Source organism: Schistocerca cancellata, chromosome 7 (genome assembly GCF_023864275.1).
Source record: "Schistocerca cancellata isolate TAMUIC-IGC-003103 chromosome 7, iqSchCanc2.1, whole genome shotgun sequence".
NCBI lineage: Eukaryota > Metazoa > Arthropoda > Insecta > Orthoptera > Acrididae > Schistocerca > Schistocerca cancellata.
Genome location: NC_064632.1, coordinates 294,607,276 through 294,619,887, shown reverse-complemented (window position 1 = coordinate 294,619,887; position 12,612 = coordinate 294,607,276). Strand labels below are relative to the sequence as shown.

General features: G+C 37.6%; 1 protein-coding gene across 6 annotated transcripts in view; it reads right to left on the bottom strand.

Moving 5' to 3' along the window:
* The window catches only part of LOC126091990 (E3 ubiquitin-protein ligase HECTD1), a 349,712-nt gene that overhangs the window by 2,430 nt on the left and 334,670 nt on the right, over positions 1–12,612 (bottom strand). For all 6 annotated transcript variants that reach the window (XM_049907362.1, XM_049907358.1, XM_049907357.1 and 3 more), the window contains one exon: positions 8,272–8,513. In XM_049907362.1, coding sequence (XP_049763319.1) covers positions 8,272–8,513 — 242 coding nt within the window. The remainder of the gene's footprint in view (positions 1–8,271; positions 8,514–12,612) is intronic.

The following is a 12,612-nucleotide window of genomic DNA, read 5'->3' as shown; positions in this document are numbered from 1 at the left end:
TTTACCATCAACTCTAACTGCTGCCTGACTATCCATGTAAAGACCTCTAATTGCTTGCAAAAGTTTGCCTCCTATTCCATAATCTCGTAGAACAGACAATAACTTCCTCCTAGGAACCCGGTCATATGCCTTTTCTAGATCCATAAAGCATAGATACAATTCCCTGTTCCACTCATAACACTTCTCCATTATATGCCATAAGCTAAAGATCTGGTCCTGACAACCTCTAAGAGGCCTAAACCCACACTGATTTTCATCCAATTGGTCCTCAACTAATACTCGCACTTTCCTTTCAACAATACCTGAGATTACCCACAACGCTGATTAAAGAGATACCTCTGTAGTTGTTACAATCTTTTCTGTTTCCATGTTTAAAGATTGGTGTGATTACTGCTTTTGTCCAGTCTGATGGAACCTGTTCTGACTCCCAGGCCATTTCAATTATCCTGTGTAGCCATTTAAGACCTGACATTCCACTGTATTTGATGAGTTCTGACTTAATTTCATCCACCCCAACTGTTTTACTGCACTGCAATCTACTGACCATTTTCTCCACTTCCTCAAATGTGATCCTATTTCCATCATCATTCCTATCCCATTCTACCTCAAAATCTGAAACATTACTGATCGCATTTTCACCTACATTGAGCAACTCTTCAAAATATTCCCTCCATCTGCCCAAGGCATCCACAGGATTCACCAGCAGTTTTCCTGACCTGTCCAAAATACCTGTCATTTTCTTCTTACCTCCCTTTCGAAGACTGCTAATTACACTCCAGAATGGTTTTCTAGCAGCTTGACCCACAGTCTCCAACCTGTTTCCAAAGTTTTCCCAAGATTTCTTCTTGGATGCTGTAATTATCTGTTTGGCTTTGTTTCTTTCTTCAACATAACTTTCTCTGTCTACCTGAGTTCTAGTATGTAGCTATTTTTGATACGGCTTCTTTTTACTTTTACAGGCTACCTTGACTGTGTCATTCCACCAAGCTGTTTGCTTCATCCTACTTTTACACACTACTGTTCCAAGACATTCTTTAGCCACTTCTAGTACTGTGTCCCTGTACCTTGTCCATTCCTTTTCCAATGACTGTAATTGACTACATTCAACTAACTGGCACCTTTCTGAGATCGCTGTTATGTACTTGTGCCTGATTTCCTTATCCACTCTTATCCTCCTACATATGGTCCTGACCTCCTGCACTTTCGGCCTCACAATCCCAATTTCACTGCAGATTAAATAATGATCAGTGTAATCAAAGAATCCCCTGAATACACGTGTGTCCCTCACAGCCTTCCTGAATTCCTGATCTGTTATTATATAGTCAATGACAGATCTGGTTCCCCTGCCTTCCCAAGTATACCGGTGAATGTTCATATGTTCATATGTTTAAAAAAGGAGTTTGTGATTACTAAGCCCATACTGACACAGAAATCCAAGAGTTGTTTCCCGTTCCTGTTGGCCTCCATATCCCCTCCAAATTTACCCATAACCTTTTCATACCCTTCTGTTCGATTTCCAATCCTGGCGTTAAAATCACCCATGAGCAGAACACTGTCCTTGTCCTTTACTCTAACAACTACATCACCGAGTGCCTCATAAAAACTATCCATCTTATCTTGATCTGTCGTTTCACAATGCGAATATACTGACACAATCCTAATTTTCTTGCTAGACACTGTCAAATCTATCCACATCAGTCATTCGTTTACATATCTTATTGGAACTATGCTGGGTACCATTTCTTTCCCATTTCACCCCATTGTGCTATTCCTGCTTTGACTCCTGAGAGGTAGACCTTGTATTCTCCCACTTCCTCTTCTTTCTCACCCCTTACCCGAATGTCACTAACAGCTAAAACGTCCAGCCCCATCTTACTTGCAGCCTCTGCCAGCTCTACCTTCTTCCCAGAGTAGCCCCCATTGATATTAATAGCTCCCCATCTCATTACCATTTGTTTGCCAAGTCGTATCTTAGGAGTCCCTGGTTTGTCAGTTAGAGGTGGGACTCCGTCACCTCCAAAGGTCCGAGGCATTTTGCTCTGATTGTTGCCAGCATCATATTTAAAGTACCAGGGAAGCAGGTTGCTAGCCTTACTTGCCCCGAGTCCCATTGGGTTTTACCCCTAACGGCTGAGGGACTAACCGGTGGATTTGGTAGTCTTTGCCGTATGAGCACAAAGGTGACCACAATTCAGAATATGTCCGATATGCCCAGCCTTATTCCAAAGTAACTGGTATCCCAACTGTCGGGACCACTTACTTGGCCACTCATATGTTGCCCGTGGTTCATGAACTAGGACATAACTACAGGAACCCATACCATGAACCACCGGTGTGGTATCAACACAATATAATGCTGCAGTAAAATGGATTGCTTCGAAAGTCATACAAGAGATACAAGCTGTGCCTGAAATCAATGGAGTTGATCTACATCTACATCTACATCCACATCCACATCCACACTCTACAAGCCACCTGGCGGTGTGTGGCGGAGAGTACCTTGAGTACCTCTATCGGTTCTCCCTTCTATTCCAGTCTCGTATTATTCGTGGAAAGAAAGATTGTCGGTATGCCTCTATGTGGGCTCTAATCTGTCTGATTTTATCCTCATGATCTCTTTGAAAGATGTACGTAGGAGGGAGCAATATACTGCTTGACTCCTCGGTGAAGGTATGCTCTTGAAACTTCAACAAAAGCCCGTACCAAGCTACTGAGCGCCTCTCTTGCAGAGTTTTCCACTGGAGTTTATCTATCATCTCCATAACGCTTTTGCAATTACTAAACGATCCTGTAACGAAGTGCATTGCTCTCCGTTGGATATTCTCTGTCTCTTCTATCAACCCTATCTGGTACGGATCCCACACCATTGAGCAGGTGAGCAGTATTCAAGCAGTGGGTGAACAAGTGTACTGTAATCTACTTCCTTTGTTTTTGGACTACATTTCCTTAGGATTCTTCCAATGAATCCCGTAACATCTATGACACACACACACACACACACACACACACACACACACACACACACACACACACACACACTCACACACTCTTCTTATTTATAACTAAGTATTGAAGCAGCTTTTATAATACCTCTAAACTTTAAGTGAAGAGCAGAAGGGAAACAAAAAAAGGAAGCTGGATAAATGAGTTACCCAGCTTTCTAATTAGGTACAAAGTAAGGAAGCAGTCCACTGATTTCAGCAACTGACGAAGGAAGTGGTAAATATCAAGATATGCAATGCAGAAGATATTAACTAACCAAGTCGGAGGCAATATAATGTAAATGGATAGACAAAAAAATCTACACAACAATAGGCAGCAGGAAAATACACACACACTGTCAATAATTGTTTATTTTTGTTATTATACAATTTGGGGCAAGGTTGACAATTTTGAAGAGGTTCATATCTGTAAATAGTTTATAGGGCCTCCAGCATTATCCATTAAATAATGTACATTTATCGAAGATAGTAACAGCCCCGTACAACTTCCTTGTTTGCTCCTGAAATTATCAGATTTAAGCCAATTACATAGGCCTCTAATTATGTGCGTGTGTCTGGTGACTATTTTTAAAATGGGAATGACCTGCACTTTTTCCAGTCAATTGATAGCCTTAATTGCTCCAGATTTATTTTATGTAATGTTAATAACTGTAGTGAAAGATAACTCTTCTTCAGATGTGGTGTACGAGTTTTAGACGATGCTCATTTGTGGTTCATTTCACTGTGTGATTGGTTTCTCTGTGAGGCGAGTTTATTTTGCACTACAGAATGTCTGAAGCTGTAGTGGAAGTGAGCAAAAAAGTGTAGCTGCTAAACGGAAAGTTCAGCAATCTACTCATGTTTTGTGTGGACAGACACGTGAGTTTGTGCGCTTGATGCTAGAGTATTTCTAGAAAGAGAGAGACAGTGGTCCAACTCTATTTCCTCCAATAAAGGTAGTCAAAAGGACTGCAGATGCCTTGAAGATGCATTACTCTTCGGGAGGCAAAGTTACTCAGTGGCAGCAAAATGTCTTTGTTGATGGTTGTAAGAGGCCTCAGTTTTCGCTAATTAAAAAAAAAAAAAAAAAAAAAAAAAAATTATAATGGAGAGAGGCATTGTTGATTTTTAAGAACTACAGTTAAAGAGGCTTTTGAAGGTGTGTGGCTCAACAAAACCTGGATAAATGCCAGTCATTCTGTCATAAAAGACTGGACAGATGATGGCATATGTGGAAGTTCTGCTATTCCAGTGGGACAGGGAGCAAGAATTATTGTCTTGCATGCTAGAACTGCATCTGGTTTCATATGTAACTCTCTCCTCATTTAGAAATCGAGGAAAACAAACAACTACCATGAGGAAATGAACCACGATAGTTTTCTGAAGTGGTTCAAGTGGCAACTACTGGAAAACTTAGATCGGCTGTCTGTCATTGTAATGGACAATGCCCCATACATTCAGTTATTAAAGATAAAGCTCCAATGACAGCAATGAAAAAAGCCGACATTGTTGAATGGTTGAAATTCCACAATGTGTAAATTCAGGATGATTTATGTAAGGCAGAGCTCAAGGAAGTAGTGCAAAGAATAATAAGCCACAGTTTCAAAAGTATTTTGTGGCCGAGGTAACTAAAGAACTTGGCCACAGGATTCTTAGGCTTCCTCCATACTAATGCCACTTTAACATCATTGAAATTATTTGGGCACAAATTAAAAATTACGTGACAACAAATAACAGAAGCCTCACTGTGGCAGAAATTCAAAAACTGTTAGAGGAAGCAGTGGCACAAATAACACCATAGAATAGGAGAAATGCTGTACACCACACAGAAATGGTTGTTAAAGAAATGTGGAAACGTGATGTGCGTTTCGAGAGAAATATAGAAAACATAACTACATCCTTGGGCAACTCCAGTGGCTCGTCCACAGACCAGAGCTCAGATAACGACAGTCCTTTATCTTAATTCATCTTTATTTTTGTGTTTGTATTTTGTATTATTGACTGAATGGAGTGTACTGCAGTCGCACAATAAATCTCATCTCATTTTTAAGGAACAGCCCTTCGCACAAGTATGACACATTGCATACACATCACGGTTATTGGTAACTACTCAAAAGCAGTTTATATAATTTTATGTTGTTTCTTATTGTATTACGTGAATGATTCAGATCAATTTTAACACCCCTTATGTATGGAATATGATGACTGAATGCAATTCATTCTGATTATTGTAAAACAGTGCTCTTTATGTTGCTTTTGTTGAGATGCACAAATAATAGGAACACGGTATCATTTTATACATAGGAGTGCTTTTGTTAAGCCACAAGGATATAACAATCTTTAAAGCGAACTCAATACTGCCCATTACCAGGTGGCATGAGGAGGTAGTCCAGTAAGAAACCTCACAGCTGTTGCTGCTACAGTCATTATGCACGCTTGCACACTGGTCAATCTACATCGGCCCCTTCCATGATCAACTGTGCTTTGCTGTCAACCACTTTGTGGGATAGTGGCAACAAATCATGAAAATTTTTTAAATAGTATAATTTTATTTCTTTATGTTCACTGCAATTGTTATCAACACCTCTACAGCCTCAGGAGAAAAAACTGCAGCTTCTTTTGCACTGTATGTTCAACAAATCGAAAGTGTGAAGGCAGGTAATCAATCTCACAAGGGAATAGTCCAATCCGACAAGCTGAAAACTACCCTGAAATTTTTCATGCAGGAAGAATACACCAAAAGAAATGCACTAAACCATATCAAAAATGTCTGCCATAATGAAGTTTAATAACTTGCAGTTCATATCAACAGCTAAACGACTGCAGATGTAACTGTTACGCAAGTGATTAGCAGAGGAAAGAAATTCAAGGCAGTGTACGATGTTACATCATGGATGACTTCCACTGATTGGGATTATAATTTTTTGATATTAAATATTTATAACAAATTCCTGTAGCAAAAATTACTGCATTGAGGCACTTCACAGTAATTACTAGTACTTTATTTAGACAGGATTGCAATGGAGTAAGAAACGGTCATGCCCATTGTTATGCATATTGGCTGTGTACCAGGCATACTTTATCAAATTTGTAGAGTGTGGTTATGCAAAATGACAATGCAGAAATGGCTTCATTTTAACAATGCGGTTCTGCTGATGACAAAAAGCTGTGGAAAATTATCTTGTATAACAATTTTCTGTTGAAAAAATTTTTTATTGAGAGGCTGAATCACACTATTAGCTCCAGGTGGAATCAAAATTATATTTTTTCATCCTCCTAAAGACAGAGGTAACATTATGTTCAGGCCAATAGTCCAACAAGAGCAATGAATTATTCTCTGCAAGTGGTAAGATGTTTGGAATGTAAAATGGAAAATTATTCTCTCCCATTTTTCCACTTTGTTAGACTGATTACAAGACTGTTGCAAGTAAACAGTCCTTTGTCTTAATTTTTGGTCCTAAATTGCCTCGATGTTCCTGAAGAGAGAGACAAAGTTGCAGAAACAGCAATCTATTGACACTTTACCACTGGTACTTTTGTATATAAATGTCTCATAGCAATCTTAGAGGGCACAAGTGACATTGGTAATTTTTTGCTTCAAATGATAAAGTGTGGTTTGCACTAAATCTGCCTGACTGTGTTTATATGTAGCTTTTAGGGGACAAAAATAAGCTCTGCTTTAGATTGGCTATGAATTTCTCTACAGTATTACCTATTAATGATATCAATTCTACACTTTTCTTGAGGCAAACTTTGTAATTTTGTGACTACCTTTTCCATACAATTTCTTGACTCTGTTTAGCCACACTGAAGAAGCCTGGAAATCATGGTCATCTCACTTACAATCCAGAGCACCCCATCTTCTAGATCTCCTTCAGTAATGGTGCACTGGCTCTCACGAGCAGTTCTAAATCCTTCAAATAGTTCTCCTTTCACACTTTTGCCAGTTCCATTTTGGCTCATATTTTGTACCCCCATGTAAATCTTTCTTCCATTTGTACATTTCATGTTCATATTTTATGACATGAAAGCAGCTCTGCACACTGCTTAAGTTTAAGCATTTTCTCCCTCCTCCGTTTAACCAAAAAATTTATAGCTTTTTCTTTCTCACTGAAAGCTATTACTCTGCGTGGGTTTTTTTCTTTTCTTTTTTTTTTTTTTTGCTTGAAAGGTACTCTGTTTTTGTTCTAGACTTTAATTAGCATAACAATCTTCATTCGAACCACAATTCATGGACTTATCCAAGTTATTTCCTGTTTCTTCTGATGTTTCCAACAATTTCTAACAGAATGTGGACATCACTGGAATCAATGTTCAATGATGATAAACAGGACACATATAAGGCCTGTAGGAGAAGTAGGTGATTTTCATCGCATACCGGTACATTATTCATATTTAATCTTTGCAAGATTGAAAACATTCACTGTATTCCACATTACTGTGAACCTCTAGAACTTCCACAAAGACAGGTGATATTAGCAACCATATAACAAGAAACCACAAAGAAAATTACTTCATTTTTATCTCCAGTGTTAGCAATACCGCAAACGCTGCTGCTAATTAATATGGATATTAAAGAGGCAAATCTGAGCGAATAGCAACTGTGTACAATTATTTCAGAGAAACCATCAATAGAAACTGAAATTCACACTACAAATTATGATCACATTGTGCCTTCTACCTGTTTACCGATGTGCCATCAACCGAGGACATGTAACCTCCATGATTCACATGCACTGTCTGCTACAACTATGGCAGGGGGGGTACATGTCTCCAGCCATCTGGCAAGCTATGCATTCGGCAAGTTCAAACATTCCTTTAAAACACCTGCTGTGTGTCTTAGCACCTAAAATTTTAACACTGTTTCTTTGGTGTATTCCTTTTGCACAAAAAAATTACAGTGAAGGTTTCGAAATGATGAATCAGACAGTTCCATTGTCAGCCTATAAGAGCAGTGATAGTGAAAAGCATGAACCTGGGATCAAGTCCCAGTCTTACAAACAGAACTGAGACATAAAAGTTTCAATTCTTTAGAGTATTCTTGAAAATATGCATTAATATAATAAGTAAAATAAAGGAAAGACAACTACTCATCACGGTCTGTGTGGCAGTGTGTGTGAATGTGTGTACTTTGCTGGAAAATGAGCTAGTGCTTGAAAGCTAGTGTGAATGCTGTTTTCTGTTGTGTTACCATACTCCACACATCAATCTGCTATAGGTGAGTGATTGCTATTCCTTTATTTTACATATTGCTCCATCCAGGAACTTCCATTAGTGTAATAGCACATACCTGTCACGAGTATATCCAAGTTTGGGCTCAGTGTAAGTTAAGAGATCTTCTCTGGACCATTGTGGATTCTGGTCACCACACAACATGACACGTACTTCATCTGGGCTAAATGCCCTCAATTTATCCATAGGGAACACTCTGTTAAATCCAGCACGAAAAGCTTCTAACTGCCGTGCAATACCACGCTCCAAGCAAAAATTTGTGGTCAGTTCAGCATATTCCTCTACATTGTCTAGAGTAACCTGCAAAGTTAACCACAGGAAAATGATGATTACTTATCAATTCAAACAGACTGACTTGAAGGGTGACTGATCTGAAGGACACTTTTCCTGTTAATCCTGCTCAAACACCACAAATATACATGGAAATCAGCTAAAGTCACCTTATATTATTAACAAGAAAACTTCCTTCCTACTACTCTTAGATAACACTTCTATTTCCTACATGTTATCTTAACATCATAACAACTTGGAAGGTCGTGTTATTGGCTTATTACATGGAGGGGGGAAAAATCATTCTCAAATTGTGCTAACTTCTCACATTGGCACTTCCTGTTTTCTTTGAATGGCATTTGTTTGTAGCACCTGGAGAGACAAAGTGGTACAGAAGTGGTGCATACCACAACCAAATCCCTTATAACTAAGGTATAAAAAAATTGGGGTGGTGGAAAAGAAATCTACAAATTGGTGTCAAGTATTTTGAAAAATAAATTTAAGTACATATCATTTTCATATAAATGACAATCATATAAAAATAAGCAAAAGTATCATATTATGAACACCAGAATTACAAATAACTTTAAGAAAGAATTTCATAAAGTGATCACATTTTATGGGATCATATGTCTCCAGTCAAACAATGGCTTGTGTCACATGTAGTTGTGCGTATACCAGTCAAAATCAAAATCAATGCACCAGAAACCAAATGATGTACTATTAACTGTCAAAAAATATTTCCAATCCTCTTGTAATTAGAAAAATATTTCTGATGTTTACTTCAGAGATACTGTTGAACGTTATGTTCCCTGCAGTAAGCATTGGTGCCATTTGACATCTTATTGATAGCCTCAGGAGAGAGGAAGGGAGCGGTGGGGGATGCAGCAGGATTTGATGCAATTTTTCCATTTCTGTTAAAAAATGTAAAGATGAACCATTAGTTTAACACATTTTATTAGATAAAATGTGTTCTCAAAGACAGTGCATTCCCTAACAAGTAAAAAACTGGCTCTCGTGAAACCTTGCACACAAAAGGTGAAATAAAGCATGTTCAGAACTACAGACTTAATTTGCTATTTCAACATGCAGCAAACTGTTTGAGAAAATAATATTAAAAGCATTTTTAAACATTACAACAGTGCTGACACATAAGGTGATTTCCAGTATGGTTTCAGAAGAGGTCAGCAGTAGTACAATTTATCCTTTATAAACTTGACGAAGTAAACAGATCAACCCAATCAGGAGGAGTATTCCTAGACCTCTCCAATGATGTTGTCATCACTGGTGCTCTCTTATCAAGAACTGTGATGAGAGACAATATTATATGACAGTGGAGAAGTACCGGAGAGAACATAGTCAAGAATAAGAACTATATGTTTTGATGTCCCACAAGGGCTCCTTCATATTGATATTATGTAAATGATTTTTCGAGATCTCTAGATAGCAGGCATCTGATCATTATGTATTCCAATGACACACACAGTGGCTGCTGGAGACATAGTGAGCCCTGCCTTATTGAAGAGATTAAAGATTTCACTGAAAAGACGAGAGCTCACTTTGAAACAGAGGACTTCAAAGTTAACACAGAAAAAATAAATATAATACACTTTAAACTGAATGGTCCAAATAGACAAAATATTGTGAATAAAGACATTCTCCCAAAAATGTGTTCAGGAAGTAACTTTTTTGGATTTATACATAAATGACGGACTTTCATGGAAACAACAACCATGTCTGCAAAAAATAACCTCCAGGCTAAACCTATTAACAAGGCTAGCACCATACCTTAATTGTCAAACTCTAAGGAGTGTCTAATTTTGGATCAGTATATCCTCATTTGTCTTACAGAATAGCACTGTGTGAATGACCACGTGAAATATTATTAAAAGGGTTTTCACGCTGCAAAAGAGTCGAGGATTTTAGCGAAAGCAGAAAAAACGTCTTTATTAATTTTGATAACTTCATGAATTATGCCACGTATATGCTACAAACCATTATGCTAATGAAAGAAAACACTAAGGTCACAAAAGCACGACATGCAAATTCAGAGCCATGGTACAAGGCATACAGTTAGCATAACTGATACTTCAACAGGAAAACATCCACATGCCACACTTGCTGTTTTTCATCATTTGCAAGCAAATGATCTTAAGATATTGACAGGAAATAGTTATTAGTGACATACACAGTGGCTTTTTCATAAAAGGAACACAACTTGAATCTAACATGAATTATAATATAAACAATGTAAGGAAAAGATAAATTGCTATTTACCAGAAAGATGACACGTCAAGTTGCAGATGGACAGAACTAAAAGACATTTACATATTAGCTTTTGGCTACAGCCTTTAGCTCAGAAAGAAATGTGTGCAAATTCATTCACACAAGTGAGCACACCTCTTGCTCACATGACCGCCATCTTCAGCAGCTCAGACCAGATTGCATTCTGGTCTGAGCTGCCAGAAATGGTGGTCATGTGTGCCTGAGGTGTGCTTGTATGTGTGAATGAATGTGTGTGTGTGTACGCATTCCTTTTTCTGTTTAAGACTGCGACCAAAAGCTAGTGTGTAAAAAATGCTTTTTAGTTGTTCCTGTCTGCAACTGCACGTGTCATCTTTATGATAAGTAGTAGTCTATCTTTTTATTACATTGTTAATATTTCAACCTGGAGTTTCCATTGTTTGAATAATAATAATAATAATAATAGACAAAGACTAACAAAAATACTCAAAACAGAATTGACAGCAAGAAACGAGACAAAAGCTATAAATACTTATGCTATACCAGTATTGACATACTCATTTGGAGTAGTGAAATGGAGTGACACAGACCTAGAAGCACTCAATACACTTACACGATCACAATGCCACAAATATAGAATACATCACATACATTCAGCAACAGAAAGATTCACATTAAGCAGAAAGGAAGGTGGAAGGGGATTTATAGATATAAAAAACCTACATTATGGACAGGTAGACAATTTAAGAAAATTCTTTCTAGAACGAGCAGAAACTAGCAAAATACACAAAGCAATCACTCATATAAATACATCGGCTACACCATTGCAATTTCATAACCACTTCTACAACCCTTTAGATCACATATCATCAACAGATACAAAGAAAGTAAATTGGAAAAAGAAAACACTACATGGCAAGCACCCGTATCATTTAACACAGCCACACATAGATCAAGACGCATCCAACACATGGCTAAGAAAAGGCAATATATACAGTGAGATGGAAGTATTCATGATTGCAATACAGGAGCAAACAATAAACACCAGATATTACAGCAAGCATATTATTGAAGATCCCAATACCACAACAGATAAATGCAGACTTTGCAAACAACAAATAGAAACAGTAGATCACATCGCAAGCGGATGTACAATACTAGCAAATACAGAATACCCCAGAAGACATGACAATGTAGCAAAAATAATACATCAACAACTTGCCATAAAACATAAACTAATAAAACAACACGTTCCCACATACAAGTACACACCACAAAATGTACTGGAGAATGATGAATACAAATTATACTGGAACAGAACGATTATAACAGATAAAACAACACTACATAACAAACCTGACATCATACTCACCAATAAAAAGAAGAAATTAACACAACTAATTGAAATATCCATACCCAACACAACAAATATACAGAAGAAAACAGGAGAAAAAATTGAAAAATACTTCCAACTGGCTGAGGAAGTCAAGGACATGTGGCATCAGGATAAAGTCGACATTATACCAATTATACTATCAACTACAGGAGTCATACCTCACAATATCCACCAGTACATCAATGCAATACAGCTACATCCAAACATATATATACAACTACAAAAATCTGTAATTATTGATACATGTTCAATGACCCGAAAGTTCCTAAATGCAATATAACATATACCGTACAGTTAAAAGGAAGTCACGCTTGATCAAGGTCCGCATCACTGTCCATTTTTGACCAGACATAATGTCTGAGAATAGAAAGAAATAATAATAATAATGCAAGCAACAATATCATCCTAGAAATAAGTACAGCCCAAAATTGCACATAAAACCTACTGTTCATTATGGAAAGAATTACCGTCTTACTATTTGAATTATTT